Source organism: Acanthaster planci, linkage group LG02 (genome assembly GCF_054643075.1).
Source record: "Acanthaster planci isolate LZ-2023a linkage group LG02, COTS_SCS, whole genome shotgun sequence".
Classification (NCBI taxonomy): Eukaryota; Metazoa; Echinodermata; class Asteroidea; order Valvatida; family Acanthasteridae; genus Acanthaster; species Acanthaster planci.
The window spans coordinates 30,940,022-30,966,945 of NC_141778.1; the positions used below are offsets into that span (position 1 = coordinate 30,940,022).

The following is a 26,924-nucleotide window of genomic DNA, read 5'->3' on the forward strand; positions in this document are numbered from 1 at the left end:
GAGGACAATGATTCGGGTCAGAAGGAGGTCAGATTAAAATGACCTATGCAAAAATATTTCAGACAAAGAGTTAGTACATTAGGGGTATAATAAGACCATACTGTATTGGGGGTGCGCACCTCTCTTGTTCGGAAAGCAAAAGTAAACAACTGTATTCAAGCTTCGCGCGCGAGCTTGTCGCTGGTGGTCTTCGTTTGTGTGTGCGCACTAAAACGCGTGCAAACGTAGCGTTTGTACACCAGCTAGGTCATTTTGTAGCCTCATAAATATTCAACCACTTTGGCAATCCACCCTCATGATTGGTTAAAATTACCCTGACCCGGGGTCAACATTCAGCTGAGCGGCTTAGGAATGACAGATTTCTTTCTTCCGCTGTTCTCAATTTTGGCGCTTGATTTGAGACCTCCGCCGGGTGAACTTCGTCAGTGGAAACTTTCCAACTTTTCTAGTTGTTTTTTCTCCCTTAAACTCCACCATGTATGTGATAAAGAGAGGTAAGCATTTGCCAGACTACAATGGCCGGGAATGTTGTGAAATAAAACACCGGCAGGCAGGTTTAGCATGTTCAGACACTATTCCTGGCCCAACATGATTGAATTTTTTGAAGTTAGGATTTTCCCTCCAATTTCGTTGGCGTGGCACAATGGAAAGCCAAACGTTTATGACTTGTATTTTTCTTCATTTCCTTTTTTTTTTAGATGGTCGGAAGGAGAAGGTGATGTTTGATAAGATCACATCACGGATCTGCAAGCTTAATTACCAACTCAATGCTGATTTCGTAGACCCGGTAAGCCGTAATAGACTAGGAGTAACGGCCCACAGTAGCCCAGCCAGTGGACCGGGCATCGTGCCGGTGGACGTTGTCTACATTGCATTGCGACTTATGTCCAGGGTGTAATTTGTAAAGTCCCCCTACCATAGCGAAAGTTTTTTTATGTTTTTTCCAGTGGAGGCAGCTCGAATGTCGTAATTTACTAATATCCCGAATTCCATAGAAGCTGTGTTGTAATTACTAACCTATGTCCGCGGACAATGTAGCTTTGTGGGAAATTTAGTGCAACTTCATGTTCTCCGTTGTGAACAATCTACATTGGTCTAGTACCTATTTGTAGGCCTTACGTGTTTGCACACACGTGAAATGCATAGCAACCGACTACCCCTTATGCATGCACGGAAGAGCTGTGGGCGTGAAGATGTCGCAGATAAGGCTGTGTCCAAAACGGGCTTCCAAAGCTACAGCTAGGTCTATTGTCTACGCATCTCCATGCATTTCCAATGGAGTGAATACCTAGACCTAGCTCTAGACCACATAACTGGCAGAATGTGGCCAGAGCTTTATTGCAATGATGGCCTTTTTGCGCATGCGTAAATGCGTACTGCTAGACCAACGTAGATTGACCAACGGAAAGCGTGAGTTGTGCTAAATTTCCTGCAAAATACATTGTTCACTTGCGCACGTATTTAGTACTCTCAACACAGCATTTATGAAATTTGGGATACAAGGCACTTGTGAATGACACTTGAGCTGCCTCCGCCAGGTAAAAGTCAGAAAAAAAAGGTCCAAAAATATTTCGCATTGTAGGACTTTATACCGCAGATGTCAGTGGTAGTGTAAATGAACATGATGAAGCCAACGTCCAACCTGACCTAGGCTGGGGCCTAACGTTATGTGGGCAGGCGGGAATTCGATCATTGTAATTTGTATTCGTCATGTTTGTGATCATTACGCACACTTATCAGCTCACGTAGGTAGGCCTACATGTATGTCACTCAGACTTGTGTCTTTTGGAAAGAGTTCCATGTATGGACACCTCTTGACACCCTGTGCACAAACCATAGGCCTGTGATGAGACTGGTCTGACATGTCTGAAAAATTCTAACATCTCTAAGCCAAAGAGTTTTGGTTTTCTAATTAACTGTAAGGCCTAACCTAAACGACTTCATTTTTCTCCTCCTTAACAAAACTTTTTGACGTGCGCAATGCATTATGGGTTGGGGACAAACAAGCAATCAATTTTATGCACAACTCAACGGGAGAAGTGTACCCACAAAACATTCATCTGCTTCCATTTTATTACATATTCCAATGCAAGCCATTCTCTTCTAAAAGAGTGTTGCATTTTAGATTCGGGATTTAGATATTCACAAATTTGGTAGGCAGGTGAGGATGATACTAGGGAAGGGAATCAGGACATAGGAACCTTTTTTTCCCCCTAAAGACAGTGGTACCATTCGGCCTGAGGTGTTGATGGTGCAGTTTCATACCGAGCATGTACCAGTATGCACATGTTATAATAAGAATTTGGATTACCTGTATTGCGAACATTGGTTTTTATGCCTATGCTGCAGGTGCCCTGTGGAAGTACATACATCATCAAAGGCTGTACGTTTGATTTATAATTTGGCATGCAAAGCAAATAATAATTCAAAACTGTTTTTCATTAAAATATGTTACTTTCCACATACTGAAAACTCCCATACTACATGTACAATGTAAACATGCTGTGTTGTGCATTGCACATCAAATAAAAATAGTGTTTTCGTAGCCAATTGGCTCTGCGAAAGAAATTACGGACTTTTTCTGAAAATTACTGATTTTTAGAGTTGAGATTGCTGAAATGCTCCGAAAGAACTTGGCAGCTCTGCAGATAGACTTATTTATCCTTTCATCTATTCGTGTTTTAAAATTGAATTCCAGGATAAAAAAATAAATTAAAAAAATATTTTGCTTGCTCTTTTGTGATCCTTGGTTCTGGAGGATTTTCTCAGGAAAAAAAAAAATCTGAAATTGCACCCTGACTTCCATCCGTGAATATGGAATTATTGTGTCTGTGTAAGCATGGAACCAGATGAAAATTTGGTGCGGTAAAGTTTCCGAGTCCCTCAAAACATGCTTAGCGCATAATGTGCAGTTGCCGTGCCATGTAAAATTTCCACCATGTGTCCACTGCCATTTTCAAACATTCAAAAAAATTTGACACCTCCGTATCTACTTCTAGGCAGGTTATAGGATCTCGTGAAATTGGGGACCAGTAGGGATTAGCTGTCCAAATTTACTTGGAGTTGAAAAACGGTGCAAGGCTACTGACATTCTGTGCTTTGACCACAGATAGGATTGTCAGGAATGATTATTGGATCTACAGTATGGAATTGCTTAGTCACATTATACTTTCGGTTAAGCTGGATCAGCCTGTAAGAATCTGTCCCTTCTTTGAAGACTTCTTCCCTAGCCATGAATAAGAAAAGTTGATTGACTGATGGCATCAGGGTCAAAAGTTGCCAAAATTATTGGTTTTCTCATTCTTTTTATTTTCATCTTGGATGACATCAGACTCAGATCACCATGAAGGTGATCAGTGGTGTCTACCCTGGCGTGACCACCGTCGAACTGGACACACTCGCAGCAGAGACAGCAGCCACCATGACGACCAAGCATCCCGACTATGCCATCCTCGCGGCCCGCATCGCCGTCTCTAATTTGCACAAGGAGACCAAAAAAGTGTTTTCTGGTAAGGTGTTCTGTTTGGAATCTTGCGTGGAAAATGAAGGCTGAAGATACATGTATCTCACCATGGTCGTTTGTTTGGGCCTGCCTTGTTAGTGTTTTAAATCCCTGTTCATGAGCAGGTTTAAGCACGTGCATGGTTGGGATTTTGTGAAAGTACTGAACTATTCAGTGCACTGCATTTAAATTAGAGAGAGACAGTGTTTTGTTTTCTTAACATCTGCCAGTTGAGCTTCTCTATGAAACCAACCACGTTTCCCCAAGGGGTGCTGACAATGATGCAGTGGCATCGAACAATACAGGCTATAACCGATAGTGCGCCTCTAAGAGTCTGCAACGCGTCAGCCAATCACAACACGCGAAATCTGTCGACCCTTTCCAAACGCGCATTGCGTTGACAGATTTCGCGCACTGTGATTGGTCAACGTGTTGCAAACTCTTGGGGGCGCACTATTATGAAACGCCTGTATTGAAGTGTGTGCAGTGAACAGGTGTGTTGCTGACCATGTGGACAAGGTCGAAAAATAAGTTCCTGTCAGGAGAAACAAGTACTCTCGTACATATCCTTGCTATAAACCCTTTTTTCATTGTGTGGCCTTTGTTTGGCCAATCTGCAAGCAAAGTATTCCACAGTTAGATTTTTCTGATTCCTTTGATTCCTGTCTTGTTTTTAACTGTTAGGTGGCAAAATAGCCACAAGAGGTGGGGCGGTCATTACAATTAGTGAGGTAGGCCACTACATGAATAACAACGTGAAACAAACTGAGCAAAAGGGTCTATACAGGCAAGACCAGGGCCAAATCTAGAGCTAGGTCTGGGTCTTCTCTCCATTGGAAACAGGCAGAGACAGAGGAGGGTGATGTAGGCTGGTTCCCTGACTTCAATCACTTCAGCTTATATAGAGCATGGAGCGTTGAGGTACTTTGACTTACATAGTCTGTTTGTTACATTTTTGAGAATTTCTGGGTCTATTCTTCACATGCAGATGTCATGACAGACTTGTACAACTACATCAATCCGAAAAACAAGAAACACTCCCCGCTGATTTCGAAAGAGACCTACAAGATCATCATGGAAAACAAAGATGTGAGTTCCCCATTAAGAATCCAACTGTTCTTTTTTTTTATTAACCCTAGGGTGATTTACTTGCAACCTTCCACATCCTTGCAAATCTCAACATCATACATATAGTAAATGGTGCAACATAAACTGTCAGACTCTTTGTTTGTTCATCTGTGGTATGCCTCATCCCACATAAACACAACCAGTGTAGATCTCTCTCATTGGACGCCATCTTTGTAGGAGAATTGCAACCGCGTATGTAACACAAACAAGTGCGTGTGCGCGCGGTGTGCAAAATGATTGAAACTCGCATATGTGCTGATCAAAATATGTTGGAAATATGGCGCTACCGATGCTTATCAGGAAAATTGAAGTAAAAAATGCCGATGCGTGTTGCAATCTGTACAAAGTGACGTCATTTGAGAGATACCTACATTGTACATATATATCAGTGCAGTACTCATGCTGACTGATTCCAACAAACTCAGGTGCTGGAGTTGGGCTGGCTTGGGATCGTTAGGGTCAATCCATTGGTTCCTGTATTGCCTGAAATCATCCTGCTTGTAGTCATCCACCGCAGGGTTTTACTAGAATTGTAATTTCTGTCCGTCCCCCTCCAGTCAATCAAAAAAAACCTGCCTGTCCTCTCCCAGGACAATTGTTGAAATTGACACCCCTCTGAACCCAGTGTATGGAAGGAGATGAAAAGACTCATTTAACAGTGTAAAAAAAGATTTGTTTTAAAAAAATGGTGGGGGGTTATAAATTGTGAACAAACCAAAACTGCCCGTCCAAATTTGCTTTTGCTTGTAGGTCAGTTGGCTAGTTGCGACACTGACCTTTTTTACCGTATTTGACTTTTCCTCACATCAGCTGTATTTCCTAATTGGTCACTTTCTGCATGAGCCGTTACAAATTGCAAAAAAAAAAAAAACTGCAGAAAGTCTTGTGCAGTTGGGAATTTCCTTGAAATCATTTTCTGAATTGCTTGCTTGAATATGCCTCCGCACTGGGTGTTAATGGTTCACATTAGGGGAAAAGAACCGTGTAAATGTTTCACAAGAGGTCATGGGTTGAATTATACAATACCTGCTTAAATCCCTGTCATCTGATTGGTGGATCATTGATCACATTTCACTGATTTTCTTCAACAGTACTTGTTAAATGGAACTTCATTTGACTGGTATTTATCCACATTTCTTATACAGAGCATGGATAATTGTAGAGCCAATGATTTTCCCTTTCAAAAATGGGTATTTTTTGTTTTGCCAAATCCCGGATTCTGCTTCAGAAATTCAAATTCCGTTTCATACTATCGTAAGCATTAAATAGGAGAGCAAGTTTTAATATATGCATGGAAACCATTTACCCAACCACATTCCCCCCCCAAAAAGAAGAAAAGAAACAAAAATAACAACAATATTGTTTGGAAATACTCTGCAATGTTTCCAACTTTTTAAAAAATTCCTGTAGTGAATATTAATTGATTTCCCACCGGTGCGCAATCGCCAAAAACTTGCTACGATTAATTAACGACCAATTCATGTGCCACTCCTCGTGTATGAAATCAGATTACATACATGCACAGTGAAGTCACAGAGTAAGTCTTGCCATGTAACAGTCATTGATCACAATATGTTAACCTTAACACTCCTCAGTCCTCCAACAGGTGAAGGATTGAGGAGGGTTAGGGTTAATGTTAGACATTGACCCGCCATTTTCTTTGGCAGGAGTGCGACAAACTTCAGAAAGTTAACATTAAATCTGAGCTCTAAAATGTTTGTGACTCAAAACTTCACTCTTTATTGAACACTTCTGAGGGCCCATTAAGCTATGGTACACCAAACTTACTAGGTTTCATTTAATTCACGAAATATGGAATTAGTCTTCTGTTTTGCTGCTGCGGTTTCATCGTTTCGCCATGCGGTACTAGCCTTGTCTCAAGGCGTCCATGCGGATTCACAGACTAAATTCCCCACGTGTGCAATAGTCATATGTGAGTAAGAACTTGTTTGCACCTTGATTTCATTGCTAGTACGGTGCGCGTGTGAACGGCTAATGTGTGTACAGTTTGTATACACAATGTACCATACCGCTGTGCCGGCTGCTGCTGCATGCATGGGGCTCACGCACGCCATAGCGCTTACAAGTATCGGCACCGGTGTGGCACGGACGATCCAATCATGTGGTGGAGTGGTGCAATTTAGCATGTTTCCAGCATAATTTATGCATTGAAAGCAAGCATTTGAAAAGGGTTTGGTAAGCATTTCTTTTTTAGTACTTTGCAGAAAGTTTTCTTTACTCTTTAAGCCATTCTTAGAGGGAAATTTTGCAAGTTCCATTTCAAGCAGTGGATTCCGTTCCAAAGTGTTGATTCCGTGAATTCCATCCGTTTTCCGCCATCGCGGAAAATCACTGGCTCTATAATTGGAGGAATTTGAAGGATTGAAAGGGTGCCAGGCAAAAAGGCCTTGAGTTGAGGGTGAAATGAATTGTCATAATACTGAATCATTAAACACTGGTTTTCTGACTAAACAGAAGCTGAATTCTGCCATCATCTACGATCGCGACTACGACTACCAATATTTCGGATTCAAGGTATGTTCCTGCCGTTTAAAGCTCCCCCCCCCATTTGTCTCTGGGCATTTGTTATTTCTTTGGCAATGTACATTCTGACGTCTATTTCTCTCACTGATCAGGTTCTTGGAAAGGAAAAGTATTGGCAGCCGTTCCTTGCAGCTACCAAGTCATGTAGTTGTGATTTTATGCTGTCATAGAGCAAGTCATTCTGAGCTCTGGGCTCTGAGTGGCATCGAACCACTTCACTCTTTGTGGCTGTCTGCCGTGCCGCACTTGATTTTGCAGGTTCGCACAGTTTCCACATCTTAAGTTGTCGGCCTCATAGAGTTGAGACCCCGAGGGCAAAAAACTTGCAAGAGTTTGGGCACAGTCATGCTAACTTTGTTCACTGTCAGGTGACAAAATTCTCCACAATTTTTATGAAGCAAAGACAAGGTGGTTACTATTTCGACTTGAAAGTTTGAGGTCTCAATCAAAAACCGATTCTCCTTTAATATTTCCCGTCACATCATTTTTTTTTCCAGACCCTGGAACGATCATACCTTTTGAAACTTGACGGAAAAAGTAAGTATTTTGTGGAAGATTTTGCCTTCTCCCATCTGAGAGGGAAAAACTCATGTTAGCATTCTTAGAAAAAAATGAATCTCTTTTTAATTTGTGCGATAGGGATTATTGTCTGCAGGTGCCCAACATTTCCTGTAAATTTTCGAGCATTAGAAGCATGTGTGTTCATAAAATGTAGCTCATTTCTTTTTTGTTCTTTCGTCTCTCATTGATGTCTGCACCAGTCTGTATATTAGGGGCCAATTTCATAGAGCTGCTTATGGACAAAATTTGCTTAAGCGCAAAAAAACTCGCTTAAAAAACAAAGGTTACCAGCTCAAAATCTACGTGATTGTCATGCTAACCAAAAGACAGGTGAATACCATTCCAAAACAATATACATCACATGGAGTTTTGGCTGGTAACCTAATTGATTAAGTAAGGTTTTCTGACGTTTAAGTAAATTTTGTGCTTAAGCAGCTCTTGCCTTTATAAAACTGGCCCCAGATTTGAAACAGCAATTTCTGGTGCATTTGATATTGAAAATATTAAAAAAGTTTGCCCCAGTGAGGATGTCACCAGTTTGTATTTGCCTGTGTTCATAATTTTCTTGTATGCTCTTACAAAACACCTGTTTTTTTTTGTTTTTTTTTTTTAATTCCACGGCAACATAGAAATTCCATATCATTGCAAATGCCGCAACTGGTCATGTCTGACGCACTACAATTTTTAAGGAATGTTGCATGCGTGTTGGCTTTTGGAAATTTGACTAACATATCCTAGACTTCATCAAGCGGTGGTGTTTTGGTGCATTGCAGTCGCTGAGCGGCCCCAGCACATGTTGATGAGAGTAGCGGTTGGTATCCACGAAGAGGACATTGACGCTGCGATTGAGGTGAGAATCAATGTCTGATCTGTAGTGGTGACCCCAGATGAGTCCAGGCTTCTTTACAGGACTCTCTGCTGATAAATGTGGATGGTAATTTGTCAAACCTCATTAAAGCTGTTCTGAGTCTATAGTCTGCATGTTATAGGTGCAGCCGGACCGTTTGTAATCGGACATGAGCTGACTTGCAAACTTTTTTATACCCAAATGGGATGATACTCCAGTTTTTGTGACAAACTCTGTGAAAATGAGTCTTAAGTCACCAGAGCCACTTTTTGAGTTTTCATTTGTATTGGAAAGTACAAATTGAGATTTTTGTTTTGATGTATCACTCAGGTTGGCATCCTGATGAAAATGGATACTCCATGGTGAAAAATGCTGTGGGTTCCTATTGATTTACATTGTGCAAAAACTGGCGTTTTACTCCAAAGTGGCTCTGGCAAGTTAAGACTCATTTCCACAGAGTGGGTTACATATTTCCAAGCAGATACATGCTCTCACTCGGAGCCCTTCTCAGTCTTTTTCTGGCTATCAAATACATGCACACTTTGGAATACTGCTGTTTGTATTTTTACTCTCATTGCTAATTTGAAGACATCTGCCAGTGGAACAAGAGCTAATCCTTTGCTGGCTGGTTGTTACTCACCAGCAGTCGGCACTTGGTACTCACTAGAATTAGTCGTCCGTGTTTGTTTCCTCATTCACTGAATGTAGTGTTTGCATAAACGTGCCGGGGGAAGTCCAGGAAAAGGTCCCCTTTTTGTCCCACATTCAGCGCTACGTTCTCTTTACACAATCACCACAAACACTAGTAATGTCAAAATTGCTGTTGATGTTCACCAACACCAAAATGAGAAGCACTGAAATCCATGTGTTACTTTAAAAAAAACATCTGTTATGTATGGGACCCCATGCGGGAGATTGTGGACGTGCCCTGTAGGGCTGAGTCAATTCAAGTAATTCACTATTAGAATATTGGACCTTCAATTCGATCAAATATCCAAATATTCAGTTGTACTGACCGGCAGATTGCTGATGAACAAACCATTTACAAAATCAGTTACGTTAGTGCACACAATTGTATATTATCTTCACTGTAATAGCTTTTCACTTCTCAGAGTATCTCCAGCCATGATTTAGCAAGATTTAACAGACAAACAATACTTCTTGCTCCGTTGAAAACTTCTATTCCTTTTAAATTTTTTGATGAATAATTTATTTTTTGAATCGTACATATTATGGAATATGCTGTAAACAAGTCTTCATAGTGCTATTTTTCTCATTCAAAACTAAAGAAATTCTCCCGTTTCATGAATTTAGCATTCAAATATTCAAATTCGGAAAATAACATTGAATATTCGATAATCGATCGGATATTTGGCACTGCCCTGCTGCCCTCTACAGTTACGGTACATCAGACCTTGATTATGGATGTTTGATATTTTGTTGTGGTTTTTTTTTTTTTTTGGTCCCCATTGCAGACCTACGAGCTGTTGTCAGAGAAGTGGTTCACCCATGCATCGCCCACGCTGTTCAACGCTGGGACCTGCCGACCACAACTCTCTAGGTACATTTGGACGTGGCCTAGTGCCTCAGCATCTATCACTCATGGAAGTGCTATTGCATTGTTGTGAAGGTTGCCAAAGCTTAACACTGTATGCTGTATTGACATGCAGGCTGTATTTTTATTCAAATCTGAGATATGAAATGCCAGCCAGTACACAGTATAATTCTGCTCTCAAGATTTTGTAGAAGATTTGTAGTTTGTAGAAGATTGATTCGTTTGGGTGAGAGTCTTCAGAATTCAACGGATAATCTTGTCTCACTTGGCATGCTAGCTGTTTCCTGCTGACAATGAGCGACGATAGCATTGAGGGGATCTACGACACCCTGAAGCAGTGCGCGCTGATCTCCAAGACGGCCGGAGGCATTGGCGTCAACGTGCACAAGATCCGAGCCACTGGAAGCTACATCGCCGGGGTAAGATGGTTGGGGGGGGGCTCTAATGTCAAAAAGCAGACAGAAAAAACCTGGCCATGTCTCAAAGTCTTGCCCGTGGCTGGGGATAGCACATGCACCGATGGTAGCTGTTGGTGTTGCAGGCCTGGAAATTAACGGGCGCAGGTAGCTAAAATGCACCTGTTTGTCTCAGAAATGCACCCATAAATTATAATGACCGGCGCAAGTACTTGCACTGCTCCTGCTTATATGGCGAGAATTTCCTATGGGAATTTGCCATGTTATGAATGAAAGCAGACTGGTCCTGCATAAAGGCATTACTTCCGTTCCAATCCAAGACTGTGTCCTTCGTGGCTGAACGGTATAACTTGAATATTTATGTTTGTTTGACTTTTGCAGACTAACGGCCAGTCCAACGGACTGCTGCCCATGCTACGTGTTTACAACAACACTGCCCGCTATGTGGATCAAGGAGGGAACAAGGTGAGAGCACAGGTCAAAGGTCAGAAGAGAAGCAAACAGTGGAATTTTGGCATAGTCTGCTCTTGCAAAATGAGGAATTACATGGTGTATCTTTGTATTCCCATGGACTTTGTATCTGAAAAATATTCATTACCGCGATGTTAGCAATTCAATACAATTTCATTCGTGAAATTTTTTTGAAATTCCCAACATGTTGCCATAACACTGTGTGCTTAGTGTTTGTCCCAGAGCTTGTGAAAAAATTCACAAGCTGACTCGGATGGGACTCGAACCCACGACCTCCTGCTTACTAGTGCAGATGTCTTAACTCGACCGCCGAGCTTCCTGGTGTCGGCTGGCAGGTCCAAGTCCGATGTAGCAGTGGGTACCGCAAACAGTTTCCAGAGGTGTACTTTGGAAGATACGTTGGCGTAAGGGCACAAATTAGCATCATCCCAACAAAGTACATCTTTGGAAATTTGGTTCTGTCTATGAGATTCCAGTTTTGTAGTCACCCTCTGGCACGTCTCGTGTTGAAGCAGTGAATGAAAAAGTCTGTTGAGTACACTTCTGATATGGATTCGTTCCAGGCCGTCGAGAAAGTGATGAAATGTAATAACAGACTTCACAGGAGTTTCGTGGCACTACTCACGGGAAAGGGCACACTGCATGTGGGCACCGGTTTGCACATGTTGGCGGGATTAAGTTTCGGTTGAATATTTGTGTCAGGCATATTTATTGAGGGCAGAACTGGATATTCACATCTTCATCCTCTGTTGTGGTTTTCCAACACAGCGTCCCGGGGCCTTTGCCGTGTACCTGGAGCCCTGGCACGCCGACATCTTCGATTTCCTGGACTGCAAGAAGAACCACGGCAAGGAAGAGCAGCGGGCCCGTGACCTCTTCTACGCCCTGTGGATACCAGACCTGTTCATGAGGCGCATTGAGAACGACCAGGACTGGTGCCTGATGTGCCCCAACGAGAGCCCAGGGTTGTCCGAGTGCTGGGGCAAGGAGTTTGACAAACTCTACGAACAGTGAGTCTATGTAGACCATGAATCATAAAAAGCATATACGGTACAATACCGCTTAAACAACCCTGACGGGATCCATGCACAATGTCCGGTGTCGGGGAGAAATTTACAGGCTGTCCTTGGTCGTCCGGAGTAGTGACTATGGCAGTCTGCCAGTTGGTAACACCAGACAACTTCTTTTCTGCAAAATGGCATTAAACGTCAATGAAAAGTCATGGATTTTGGTTTGTAGATTTGTGTGAGAACCTTTAGACTGGCACCCTTATAGATGTCGGTATAACATCAAACTACTTCATGATTGGAATTGACAAGATTCTGATACAGTAAAGTTTCTTTGTAGATGTTTAGATGATAGATGTTTCAAATTGTCTCTGTGTTTGTGCTCCTGTTTGCAACATCTTGCTTTCCACAGAATTTGGAAACGTTAACGGTTCACTGTTTCCCATCCCAGATACGAGAGCGAAGGAAGGTACCGCAAGAAGATCAGGGCCCAGTACCTCTGGCAGGCCATTATACAGGCTCAAACGGAGACTGGTACCCCGTACATGCTGTACAAAGATGCCTGTAACGGCAAGAGTAACCAGCAGAACCTGGGCACCATCAAGTGCAGTAACCTGTGCACGGAGATCATCGAATACTCCAGCCCAGATGAGGTACGTACATGTACATTGAAGGCCGGTCGACACTTGGCGCTAAAGGAAAACACCGAAGTGCAGATCTGTGATGTTAACCACTACCAGCCGGGGTCTCCGAACTCGGACAAAGGAAACAGGGCCCTGTAACAAAAGACCGTACTCCGAACAAAAGACCAGGCTGCTGGGCATTACCGGCATTTTTCACTCTCAGAAGTGGTGATAATCCAGCGTTGTTTTGAAACCGTATACCAGGGTTTGGGGCATTGAGAGCAAGCGGATTACCACCGGGGACAAAAGCGCTCCACCACCGCAGTGATGAGCCACACAGCACCGCTGCATGCTAATCTGGCCCCTATTGAAAAGAGGTCAGCAGTGCACTGAGCCAGGTTCGTGAACAAAAGACAGTTGTATAACACCGCACAATCTGGGCTCTGTTTACAAGGCTGCAGGCCTGGCTGAAATATTCGGGCATCAATGAAGGTCACCTGTCAACTTAGAGTAGTGCCTAAAGATTACTCAGTGCGGCTATAAACGACTGTTAATTGGAATGATGAATTGTTGAAGGATTTTGAAAACGGAAAAAATGATAGTCATGCCGGCCCAGAATCCTCAACGTTGAAAAATGCTCCGGCACGAAGTGGTTAAAATGAATATTCGCAAAATGTTCAACGCGTGCAACTCAAAGTGAATTTTGCTGCAAATGTTTTGTGATGTTAAAGTTGCCTCACTTCCGCATTCTATAGGTATGGACAGGCCTTAATGCTTTGGTTCAGCATACAAACTTCTTTCCAACTGCAAATAGCGTGTCAATCAAGATTTTCCGATTTCCACTTTAGAAGATGACTGTACATGTATGTAGATTTACATAACCTGTAGTATTTCAGGTACTTAGACCTGTAGTGTTTCAGGTACTTAGACCTGTAGTATTTCAGGTACTTAGATCTGTAGTATTTCAGGTACTTATTTAAAACAAATATAGTTTGTGCAAAATAGATCATCCAAAAGCAAGACTACAGGTGCAATCCAAAAGTTCGACTTTTTTTTTTTAATCCCTAGGATGAATTAATAAATTTTCGCACAAGTGCATCGTCAACATTTTTCACTTGATTGGAGAAAATCATGCTGAAGTGTCAAGAACGGCAGTACTGCCTGGTCAAAAGTCCTATTGGACGGCCTTCCTTTGAATTGAAAAACCAGAGCACCTTAAAATTTAACAAATGTCAAAATGGCCAAAGGCTGTCTGAAAGATGCGCGGGTATCCTTAATTGCTAATTAATTAATCTGTACCAAATAAGCCATTTGCGAGTTAAATTTGAATAAAATCTGGTACTCTGAGTTCTTTAAATTCACGTGAACATAACTTGAATTCTCCATACTAAACCACTGTTGCTTATACCTTGTGATTCGGGGCAAGCTTTTGCTTAGTTCATAAGAGACGCCTTGCAACAATACACTCTTCTCAATGGATAAGAACGGCATAAAGGAACCAGTCCATTCCAGAGATGATGGTCGCCATGCAAAAGCTTGCCCCGAACCACAAGGTTTAGCAACAGTGTCTTTAGTCTGGGGAATTCAAATTGTTACATTTCTATGCAATCAGATAACACAGTGTACCAGATTTTATTCAAATTTAACTCGCAAGTGGCTTATTTGGTACAGATTAATTAATTAGCAATTAAGGATACCCGCGCATCTTTCAAACAGCCTTTGGCCATTTTTCTTCAGATCAGCTGATTTCCTTGTTTTTCACTTCAAGCTCATGAAAATTGAATAACACTGTATGAAGTCTTGTAAAGATTGGAACTTCCTTGTTTTTTTTGGTCCCAAAATCCCATGCCTGCATTCAGTACTGCTGCAAATTTGAGACAAATGCACACTGGGTAAACTCTGTCTGACTTGACAGCTTTCATTTTGATGACAGTGGATCATTTTTTTTTTTTTTGAATGTCAAACCATAAAATGCCACTTTTTTGAAAGATGGAGAGTGGAGTGAGATCCGTTGCCTTTGAATGGTTGACAGGTAGCAGTGTGCAACTTGGCCTCCATCGCTCTGCCCATGTACGTACTGCCCAACCGAACCTTTAACTTCAAGAAGTTGGCCGAGGTGACTCAGGTCGTCACCAGGAACCTCAACAAGATCATTGACATCAACTACTACCCTGTCAAAGAGGTAAGAAAGGAAAAGTCTGAGTTGAAAGCCACAAGTCAGTTTGTTAAATCATTGGTGATGGGACGGTGATGAAGAAATGCCCTTTTGTCGTGGTTCATTGGGGCTGCTTTTCCCTTGGACTGGAGCGAATGACAGTTGATGGACTTGTGAGAACTTCATGATGGATGTGACTGCAAGACAGAGCAGTTCCACGTGTACCACTTCTTCTAAAGTTGGAACAGTCTGTCGTTTGCTCTGTATCCTATTTCATTGTTGCGGCTTGACATAGTAAATGTAGTTGATATTTGGGTCATTCCATGAAGTTCGGGCACAGTTTGTGACGGCGTCCCTTGTTACATCGGTAACTTTTATTGCCCATTATTTTCACATTACAACAGACTAAGTCATTATTATTTGGCAAAGATGAAGCACACCACTACAAGAACCTAGAAACATTTAGAACAATGTCAATTTAGAATCCACATGCAGGGAAAAAGATGTTTATTTTCACTGATGTAACAAGGGACGCCGTCACAAAACTGTGCCCGAACTTCTTGGAAAGACCCATTTGCATTAGCCCCCCCGCCAAAAAGACTCCGGTTTCTAGTCATGGGCTTGGTCCAAAAGTGGTGCGTTGACTCCCTTTTTTTTCCCTCTTTTTTTCTTAAAAATGATGCACATATACTTTGGCCCTGTTACTTATGAAAAGACCATAAAATATGACGAGAGGCAATGGTTTCATTTATCTCATTCAAAAGAGAGGCTTCTAATTGGCTATTCTTGGCAAGATTGGGCTTGTTAAACTACAGCAGCAGAACCATGGACAAATCATGTGAAAAATAAATGTTCAGCTCCAGTTTCCGGTTTAAATGAAATTCTCACGAGGTAGCAGTATGTGACATTGTTGGCACAGTGTTTTCTGCTTTAGCTTTAAGAGGAAACAAGTTGCACGTCAAATAGCCTATGAACAAAAATGAATAAAAAAGTTCAGCTTCATCGAGTCAAAATGAAAATAAAATTCTCATGAGGCAAATGACATACTCTGCATATTTTTTTCTGTTCTAGCTTATAAGAAACAAGCTTCATTTAACATATCGGGAGAAAACTTCAGCTCAGAAAACAAAATATCCTCTCACTCTAATCTACTTTTGTTTGCCAACACCGAAATAGACTGGCCCCTCAGGGTTTGTTGCTCAAAAGCATTTTCAATATGTATACTTACGCAGGAAGTAAAACCACTTCGTTTGCCTGGTTCACAGACGTACATGGGCCTGGGTCCGATTTAATTGGCTACAGCTGGAAATTACACCGAGTATTTGGCAGCATCCACTGTTAGTTCCCATAGAATCTTGCATGATATCAAGCCGCAGCCAACTGATTTTGACATGGCCTTTGTGTAAAGATACACAAATGACACCATCTGATCAGAGTGCCCGACTGAAATGTATGGAGGCCTAGGGTATTCCTTTACCGTACATATTACTCCACCCCACCCATCAAAAACAATTACGTGGTTGTAGAATTCCTTCCAATCAAGTAAGTTTGGCAGCTTTTGGAAATCATTTTATGCAAAATAAAAAAAAAATTATTTATTTTGCCGCCGCGCAGATCTTCGGCGACGCGCGCAGTGACCAGAAACCGGAGACTTTTTTTTGACCTTACGTTGGTAATTGTAATCAAAATTTGAATCATGAAATTGTCAGCAGTGGGAAAAAAATGTCGACTTTGTTTAATGGTGTAAGATTGAACAAAGTCTTTGGATTTGAATCTGGTAGCAAGCCTACCTCTGCTGCAGTGGCTTTGATTTGTAAGAAGTTTCTGGTGTGGATGTCAAGCTGATTTTGCTTGTTTCCTTCGTCCGCACCCCTAGGCAGAGAGGAGCAACCGGCGTCACCGCCCCATTGGCATCGGGGTGCAGGGCCTGGCCGACGCCTTCATCAAGATGCGCTTCCCCTTTGAGAGCCCCGAGGCCCAGAAGCTCAACATCCAGATCTTTGAGACCATCTACTACGCCGCCCTGAGGGCAAGCTGCGATCTGGCCAAGGAGCAGGGACCCTACGAGACCTACGAGGGCTCCCCGGCCAGCAAAGGGGTAAGTCCCTGGCCATTTGTCAGTTGTTTTTGTGCTTCGTTTCCCCCTCATCTCAAATGGTTGCCTCCTCTCACCTTGTGTTGAATCACTCATTCAGCAGTCTCAGGGTATCGTGGATATGGAATCCGGTGTGATGTTGCCTGGAATGGCTTCCGTATGGGATTGATAGGGATTTGCTAACAAGGAATCAGGGTTCCGACCTCAGCCAGTTCTAAAAAACTGCCTGTCCTCTTCCGGGAAAAATATAGAGACCTGACACCTCTTGGCTCTATTTGAGGACACATTTCCACTGCACTGTGTATTTTTGAAGGAAATGTGAACACATGTTCCCCAGTATAACAGATTTTTTGGTAAAAAATGTGAGCTTGTAAATTTCAACCAAGCAAAACACTGCCTGTCCAAGTTTGTTTTTTGCCCGTCCTCAGGACAAAACGGCAAGGTGGCCAGATGAGACACTGCCAAAAATACTCGGGTATTCTAAATGTGGTCGTGGTATCGTAAGGTTCTAGTCACTCAAAACATCGGTACATGTACGCCGTGTTTTGGTTCACAGCTACTAAGCATTTCTTGTCGAAATGTGACACGCATGACACATTGGAACGACAGTAGTGTGAATGCGTTCACAGGTGGATTTAAGAAGAGGGTTTAAATGGCCCATTTGAGGTTGTTTCTTCTAAGCACTGCTTCACAATAGGAAAGGACAGTAAAGTAATCTGGTTCTATACATTGTAGATTGACCTTGACTTTAACCCCCCCTCCCATGTATGAAAAATTGTATTGAAATTTCACAGTCTGTCAAGATGACATAAGCTGTCACTATCTATTCATGGATTTGTTGCATGCCTGGCAAGGTTGCCAATGTACTGTGAAACAACACTTGCAGGGACTCTGTAAATAGTTGACCAATCTCGTCACTACCTCCTAATGCAAGAAAGGAGGTAGATACTCAGATAGTAATGTGTGTCGGTTTCACGTTTGGTGTTTATTGCAAGTACGAATCTCTACTCGTGGAATCATACTGTAGGATTATGAACAAAGTACATGTATACACGATTGAAATTAAACCAGGTGCATATATAGGAAACATAGGTGCACTATGATGATTTGGATTGCCGTTTTAGTGTTTGTGTACGCTATTTTTGGCATTTGGTGCGTCACTTCACTGGAGAAGCGCAGTTCTCTGTCTCGTGGTGTGACCTAGTCGTAGCGCGTGGGCACCACACAAGCAGCCAGTATTCCAGGAACCAAGTTCGCAGGTAATTTTCCCCCACCTCCGCAAATGCCCCAGTTGAAAGAATTTTGTCAACAGTTAAGTTTTTGATCAGGTTTTAGGTAAAAACTGAGATTAAATGTTAATATAGAACAGAATCACAATCAAATTAGAATGAGAAGGATTCTTGTGCATGCAACAGGTTTTATATTGATTGAGTGATATACAGTAATGTTTATCCCAATGAAACTTGAAATTATGAGGTTCTGTGGGAAACTTTCGGCGGATCTTGGATCTGATGTAATCCTGTGTACTTCCTTGAAGCATTCAATAGCTATATGAAGCATTTGAATGCTGAGTTTAACTTTTGCTTGTTTGCAGATCTTGCAGTATGACATGTGGGGCGTCACCCCAACGGACCTGCACAACTGGGCAGCCCTGAAGGCTGATATCGCCCAGTATGGCCTGAGGAACAGCCTGCTGATTGCCCCCATGCCCACGGCCTCCACTGCCCAGATCTTGGGCAACAATGAGTCCATTGAGCCCTACACCAGTAACATCTATACTCGCAGGGTGCTCTCGGGAGAATTCCAGGTACTGGGCCCTGTTATCGCAGAGTTTTTGTTAATGATGACATTTGATGATTTTGCTCAAGCAAACTTTGGTGCCGAGCAAATATCGAGAGAGAGCCAGTCAACCACAGTGCACGTTTTGTGGTATTTTTGCCAGTTACCTATAGCGAATATATTCTGTGCTTGGCGTATTGCTGCTTTATAGCAGCTCCGGAAAAATTGGTCCCTGATCTGCTTTGAAAACTTAAGTTTAAATACTTCATTGCTTAGTTTCAAGTCTGAAAACTCTTGTCATATTCTGAAAATAGATTTTTACCGTAGGGCTCAGACACTGCCATCTCCAGTATTTTCAGTCCTTTTCCGATTTCGTTGAGAACAGAGAGTATACCAGTTGATCACTGAACAGTTGCTAGGTTTGTGAAAGTAAGGAAGCCGACGTGTGCCCTGTTGACGAGGGTGAAATGTGAGCTTACATTTCTTCCCACTTCAGGACTCTCCTTTCATTTGAGCAGAAACACTCTGTACTCTGTAAACTTTCAGACGTTTTTTTTTTTCAAATCAAGTTTTATGCTCAGTACCGTTTCTAGTTTGACTCATCTTTATTCTCTACTTTTTTGGTAAATTGGCCAAAATTTAAACATTTTTCATTTCTCCAAAGTAGCAAGATCTTGCTTTGTTGTTGAGCTTCATGTTTGTGATATTATAATTAGGGGGTTTCTTTGCTTTTGGTACAGATTGTGAATCAACATCTCCTGAAGGATCTGACGGAGTCGGGGTTGTGGAATGATGAAATGAAGAACCTCCTCATTGCCCATAACGGCTCCATACAGGTCTGTGCTTTTAGCGGCTGCGGTTTGTGCCTGAAGTAGGACTGTTAACAGTCGCAACAAACCCTCTACTGTGTAAACTTCTGATGTATTTTAGTTTGCCTACAGTCTTTGTATAAAGGCAGCAGTGCAGAAAACTCAACCCGATACTTGGAAATACCAAAGAGAATGGGACATGAGAGCTGGTTTCATTTGTAAATGGGTCACCTGTCTTGATGTTACGGATAAAAAAAAATTGCAGTCACATAAACAAGCAACATTTACGACACTACTCGCCTGAATTATTTGAGTCATCCAAGTTCTGGATACTTTGAAGTTGATCACCAAAGACAACCCTGATTCAACTTTCCAATTGTCGTCTCATCTGCTTTTTAATCATTCAGTCAAGTATCTTTAGAACTTGCAATTGATGAGCTGACCAGTCCTTCCTCCCCCCCAAAAAACCCTGTATTCACTGAAATGATTTGTATTCTTCAGTATTCATTCGTGTTCTATGACATAACCCTTTTTCTAATGTTGATCGTAAGTTTTTAAAAAAGCTTTGTACTGAAAGGGAAGGAAATGTCATCAACACTTGAACAGACGAGGATTTATGCAATAAACGAGCATTTAAATGAACCCTAAGATCGGAGGAAAAAAATCCATTAATTAGAGACAGTTTATATCAATCGTGCTCATTTTTGTGCTACCCGTTTCCAGAACATTCCGGGGATCCCCCAAGACATCAAGGATCTGTACAAGACGGTCTGGGAGATCTCTCAAAAGAACATTCTCAAGATGGCAGCGGATCGCGGGGCCTTCATTGACCAGAGCCAATCGCTCAACGTCCACATCGCAGCGCCCAACTTTGGCAAGCTGACCAGCATGCACTTCCACGCTTGGAAACTGGTAGGCATCCCCAACCCCCAATTTTCCCTCCTTTCCTTGCGGCCGTGTTGAGGAGGCAGACTCTGTGCTCGAATCAGGGAAGGCAGACTCAAGTTTCTTAGGGTTGCTAAGCACACACTTCTCTACCAACTGAACCACTGTCCATTTCACTGCCACCATAACCAGTAAGCAAACGAAAGAGCTGGCTAACTTCAGCAGCAGAATTTGCTTAAACATTTTTGATGTAGCAATAGAAAGCTCCATGCACACAAAAGCGTGAGCAAGATGTGACTGTGGAATAATGCTTAAGCCAGCAAAGTTATTTCTGCTATAGTTAGCACAAATTTTCAATGCCTGCAGCAACGAAACATAATGGGGCCCAGAATTGAAGAACGGTTACTCAGGGTGCCTGAAGTACCCCATAAAACCTGGCAAAGGCTCAAGATCAACCTCAAGACACCACCTGTGTTTAATATTGGAGTCTCCCCTTATTTAGCTACAGCTTAGAATTACACATGCTCTCATGGACGCAACTAGGTTAGTAGCGTCAGCCATTTCCTATTGTCTTAACCACTTGCTGCCGGATGCTTTTAAAATTGCAGGGCACACACGGGAGATTTTCAAGATTTTCAGTTTTCAAAATTCCTCAAAAATTCATCATTTCATTTAATGGATGTTTACACCCACATGAATGACCGTTTGGTGGCTACTCTAGGCTGACAGGCAACCTTCATTGACTCCAGAGTATTTAAGCCAGGCCTGCTGGCCCTGTTAACCACTACCAGCCGGGGACTCCGGGATCGGAGCCGTATGGTTTATATGTGTGGCCGGGGTCTCCGAACTCGGACAAAGGAAACAGGGCCCTGTAACAAAAGACCGTACTCCGAACAAAAGACCATGCTGGGCATGACCGGCATTTTTCGCTCTCAAAAGTGGTGATAATCCAGCGTTATTTAGAAACCGTATACCAGTGTTTGGGGTATTTAGAGCAAACGGATTACCACCGGGGACAAAAGCTCTCCACCACCACCGCAGAGATGAGCCACACAGCACCGCTGCATGCTAATCTGGCCCCTATTGAAAAGAGGTCAGCAGTGCACTGAGCCAGGTTCGTGAACAAAAGACAGCTGTATAACACCGCACAATCTGGGCTCTGTTTACAAGGCTGCAGGCCTGGCTGAAATATTCGGGCGTCAATAAAGGTCACCTGTCAACTTAGAGTAGTGCCTGAAGATTACTCCGTGCGGCTATAAATGACTGTTAAATGGAATGATGAATTGTTGAAGGATTTTGAAAACGGAAAAAATGATAGTCATGCCGGCCCAGCATCCTCAACGTTGAAAAATGCCCCGGTCCGAAGTGGTTAAAAGAGCCCAGAATTGTGAGGTGTTGTATAATTTCCGTGGCGCTCGAAACGGGGTTCCCCGGCAGCAAGTGGTTAATGCATTGTTGCCAGCCAAGTACTTTAGACATGGTCAGAGTGGAGCAGTGGTCTTGATAGACCTAAAACATGATGACGTCACACTTTGTTTACCTCTGTGCTCTCCCAGTAGATTGCGCCCCATCTCACTGTCATAGGAAAGCACAGGTATACAAAGCTTTACATCATCATGTTTAATAGGTCTGTTGCTAGCCCCAGAAGCATAGTTCAAATCCTGAGGTAAAGTCTTGCTGATCAAAGGAACCCTCCATCCGCCATTCCTTCACTCCCTAGGGCCTGAAGACGGGCATGTACTACCTCCGCACCCGGCCGGCCGCCAACCCCATCAAATTCACACTGGACAAGCAGAAGGCCAACGCCACCATGCAGAAGGCGGAGACACCCGAGAAGGAGGAGGAGGAGGAGAAGACAGCGGAGGAGGACGAGGAGATGCAGAAGCTGAACGAGGCGGCCCTGGCCTGCTCCCTGGAGAACCCCGGAGAGTGCCTCATGTGCAGCGGCTAGCAATCGGTCACTAGCAGTCAGGGCTGTGACTCCTCGGTTTAACTCCATTAACCAATTAACCGACTGAAATTACTCGTTCAAATTATCACTGCTGTTTATATTGTTTCAAAACACTCTGGATCATTGTCCGGTGAGCTGAATAAAGTGCAACCGTTGGTTCTTCTTTTCCTGCGTCCATGTGTATTTATTTGTAACTTGTTCTATTCAGGGTCATAGATTTGTTGGTTTCTGCCTAGTTTGCAGAGGGAGCCCTGCCGTGTCTACTTTGTTTAATGATCTGAGTAACCATTCCGGTTGTGTGCGACGTCAAGCAAATCCCAGTACAGTAAATACACAGTACCACTAAATAAATTACATACAAGAAAAGTAGTAATTATATATACCAACTTTATTTACCGTAATTGGTTCACAGTGTACACTAGTAATATTTGAGTTTATTGCACGAGTTAAAGTTGACTCGGTTCGATCCTTTCTTTTCTCACAGAACCGAAATGAACTAAAACTTTAACTCTTGCATCGCATCTGCTTACTTCAAGGCAAATATCATGGATCTGTCCACCAGACCATTGCAGTCTTTGCCATCTTTTGCATTTAGTTTGGTATTTAATGCATCAGGTGCTAGGAGAATTAAAATAATTCAGGGGTTTTAACCATCACCCCCAATGTGTTTTAAAAAATTCTGAAGCGGGAATATTGAGATGGTTAGCTTGGGACTGCATTCTTTGTTTTACTCAAACTAGATTTCTTCTGTTAAAGATAACGATTCTTTCATTTCTTGCTTGATAAAAATTACATGTACATGGCCAGGAAAAACTGTTCACTGCTTTATCATGTGTCCTTGTGTAAAGTGGAAGGAACACATTTGCTAAAGTTAAATATGTTCATCTGTACAAAAGCCCATGATTAATATGCTATGACAAAAGAAATGAATTATTCTTTATAGAAATATATCAAAACGTTCCTGCAGTAAATTATGCACATGTATATTTGCGAATTAGTTTGTTACATTTAACTTCACTTTTGTCTGGAAATTTCCGGCAATAAAAGTGCCTCTTCACAGTCTCGACTTGAAATTGGCTAATCTTTGTGTAAAGTTTGATTCTGCTACCACTTTAACGATTGCATATTGTGTGTGTATTACACAACCCCTTTGCTGGACAGATTGTATGTCTTTGTTTCATTTTTAATGCCACCTTTTTTTTTCAATAAAGACGACCATTCCTAGAGGATATCATCAAGGCTCTGCATTTTCATGTCTCTGAAGTTCGTGGTTGGCACATCGACCTTTAGGGGTCCGTAGGAGCGTCTTTGTTTTGTATGGCTTTTCCATAAATTGTGTGTTTAGTTTTCAATACATGCTGTGCAGTACTGCGTTGACAATAATTTGCCCTCAGCGTTGGTGTATTTTTGGAAAAAGATACTGAAGAGTAATGTATTTGGATTTTAACTGTTTACTTTTGTAATCGAACTGTCGATGAGGAATTTTAGTTGAGCACTTAAGGATGTGAGCATATTAACTGGGTAGTATTACTGATGAGACAAGGAAAACATTATGGGACCCAAGCTGGTAGTAACGTAGGCTCCTTTGGTCCGAACTTCGCTTCGACTGTGAAATGAAAGCGTAGCTATCGTATCGCTACCATAATCAACACTCCCCACTAGCATGGCTCTTTTTGACCGATGAGGGGGTGCTTCTGCTCAAGGCGGATTGCAACCTTACATGCCTCCCTCCACAGGTCACTGTAATACATAAACACGTATTTTGTTTGTGCAGACGCATGGAGCATAATGATGTCATTGTATTAATGTATTCCAAGGCTCTGACATCAGACTCTTCAGAATACATTGTACGTCTAGAAACATCAGACGTAATTCAGGTTTGTTATGTTTGCACGAATTAGACTGCAGAACTTTCTTGTGGTGAGTTTTCCCCTTCTTCCGGGGCTTGGGGTCGTTAAGAAGTAATACATGCTGACGCTACCGTCAAAATACCAATTAAAGCTGATTTTTTTTTCTCTCTCTAAAAATGGGGAGTTATAACATATGACAACAGACTGGGTGTACCGTCAGCAATTGAAAATTCAGGGCGGGAGGGGCACAATCCAGAGCTGTTTATAGAGAGAGTTGCGACATAAGTGTAACCCATCCTTGCTGGAAACAATCAGACAGGTTCATGCGCCAGTGTACACCGACAGTTGGTGTACAAGAGCCGCATGCTCTATGGGTAAACGTAAATAGCCCAAAAATATGTCCGCTGAGCTCATTAATAAAAATATAGACTCAAGATTTTATAAAGTTCCGAGAGCCATGAAATTGGGGATATAGCACTGAACCTCTGGCCCGGACTCATCAGGGTTTCCATTTCTGAGCAATTTGGATACACAATCGGGTTTGAATGCGGCACTATTTAGCCGTTTTGCAGAGGGATGCATTTTCAAAGTAGCTACTTTGTCAGTTTATAGGGAAATATCTTTCCCAATTTTTTAGGGGTGGTCTGCTTGGGGTGAGAATTTCTTAGAAAGTCATTAGTCAACCTACCAAAAATTGAAAGGAAAATGAAGGCGATATGTTGATTATTAATTTTTTTTTCTGTACGGCCTGAACACCTGTGTGAATTTTGAGGTAAGGGATTAATCATTAGTGGCTATGTGAATTTATTTACAGGGGTGCCTCCCGGCCATACGGCTCTGGCACGAGCTTGGTGATCATAGAACAGTAGGGGGCGCTGTTGAATCAAACCTTTACATTGATTTTTCTCATCTTGAACGCCGGCTGGTTAAAAAGGTCGGAGGATACGTACTCTGAACAAAAAAATGGTTTGGGCCATGATTGTTTTTCTACGAGAAATGATTTGCTCAGGGCTGATAACTTATGGCCGTTATTACGAAAGAAGTGAAGAGGACACTGCTATGCTCAACTGCAAAATATGAATTAATTCGTGAAATGCGAAATTCATGGATGCCCACAATCTGCCCGATTCTGAACGGCTCCTTGAATGCCTTCTCTGTACGTTTCCTTGAGTATTTTCTTGAACGTTGACTTCATTTACGACTGAAAAGACGTTTATGTAAGATCAGAACCTATGTATTCACGACAGAGTAATTAATTTTTTTTTAATACATACATCTCCGTGAAGTTCCTCGCATTACTAAAGACGATGCTTTTTCTTAACTGTCCTTCCTATGGTCATTTGGTTTAACATACAGATTCTGTAAATGTATTTAACCAGACAGGCCCAGTCTATCCGCAAAACACGGGACAAAAGAGGGCGTGATTTGACAGTCATTGAAAGAGATCATATGATCTCTATGGGTGCACTGAACTAATTCTAGCTCCATTGAAAATAGTGTAAAATCAACCAAGTTTGGAGCCCCATGGCAGGCAACTGAAGTCCCTGAGGCCTCTCAAACAAAAAAACAATGTGTTGTTTGGTCCTTCAGATTTAATTTGATTTTCAATTTTTAGTAGGTTAACCAATGAATTTTTTAATTATCCGCCCAAAACAAACTCACCCCATAAAAAGTGAATGTTGCCAAGCCCTCCCAGTGGCCATTTTTCAAATGACATCCCTCACCTTCCGGGGGCTCTTCTGACTAATTTTCAATCCCATTTTTGTCTGCTTTGCCCCCAGATGGGTGCCCCTGAATCTACAGAGATGATCCTGGGCCATACTGACACAATCCCACCATTTCCTGGCCCAAACAGACCCCTCTTTTCGAAACAATCTCTGGGGGTACTTTTTCTGCGCCTCCGCCTGGCGGAGAATTTTCCTTGAATTGGGACACTGCACCCCTATGGTACCATCTGTCTTCCTTTCGCCGGTGAGGGTGCACTTCATTCTCAAGGCGGGAATGCTTGCTTTTGCATTCAGAAATATCGCTCTCAAGTACAGGCTGCGGAATATAAAGGTGCGTCATGCATGCAGTTGTTGCGCGCGCACGCTGCACAAAATATCACCCCTTCAGTCTTGTTTTGCCCTTCATATCCACATCTATGAAATAACATGATCAATGTTGAGCTCTATTTTCAAGTTTTAAATTGTCTTATCTTTGCTGACGAAAAGTACAAACGATGTCGTGCAAAATGCAATCGGTGTAACTTCTAAAACCGTGTACACTACCAACACTGCCGTCTTCACTAACACCATGATGGGTTATTTGGTGTAAACCTAACACCACCATTTGGGCGATGTTGCATATTTTTGTTACAGAAGCTCCTTGGCGATAACCTGTTCAATGCAGTTATAAGCAACGGGAGAAGTGGACATTGCAGACCATTATTGGCCACTTGGGATGAGCTCGTTTCCCCCGCATCCAATTACGGGGAGGAAACGGCAAATGATGGACGCCGGCTCTATCATGGCCTTGCAGGGTTCAAGCAGTGTGCATGGCTTGTCTCTCCTAGAACTTTGTGGTAAATTACAGAGCCAACAATAAAGCACATTTAACCTGGAAATTCACGAACATTTCCAGGTTTGGTTTGTGTTTAATTCAATAAATATTCTCCAATTATATACATGTACCTATACAATAATGAAATTATATTAATCTGCGAACGAAGCGAGACATTTATATTTTAAAAATGAGATCTTAAGTA

General features: G+C 42.3%; 1 protein-coding gene across 1 annotated transcript; it reads left to right on the plus strand.

Moving 5' to 3' along the window:
• Positions 1 to 333: 333 nt before the first annotated feature.
• Positions 334 to 23,562, plus strand: rrm1 (ribonucleotide reductase catalytic subunit M1). The gene is made up of 18 exons (XM_087133403.1): positions 334 to 494; positions 699 to 787; positions 3,332 to 3,509; positions 4,491 to 4,591; positions 7,106 to 7,165; positions 7,672 to 7,711; positions 8,509 to 8,585; positions 10,058 to 10,143; positions 10,415 to 10,556; positions 10,935 to 11,018; positions 11,793 to 12,034; positions 12,483 to 12,684; positions 14,687 to 14,836; positions 16,686 to 16,907; positions 18,499 to 18,711; positions 19,424 to 19,519; positions 20,216 to 20,404; positions 22,098 to 23,562. The coding sequence occupies exons 1-18, from the start codon at positions 476 to 478 to the stop codon at positions 22,326 to 22,328; spliced, it is 2,421 nt and encodes an 806-aa protein (XP_086989529.1). The 5' UTR covers positions 334 to 475; the 3' UTR covers positions 22,329 to 23,562.
• The last annotated feature ends 3,362 nt before the right edge of the window (positions 23,563 to 26,924 follow it).

Excerpts from the sequence above, each read along its gene's own strand:
- rrm1 (XM_087133403.1), top strand. Across the intron at positions 4,592-7,105 it reads TCATCATGGAAAACAAAGAT|AAGCTGAATTCTGCCATCAT; the intron begins GTGAGTTCCCCA and ends CTGACTAAACAG. Across the intron at positions 7,712-8,508 it reads TTTGAAACTTGACGGAAAAA|TCGCTGAGCGGCCCCAGCAC; the intron begins GTAAGTATTTTG and ends GGTGCATTGCAG.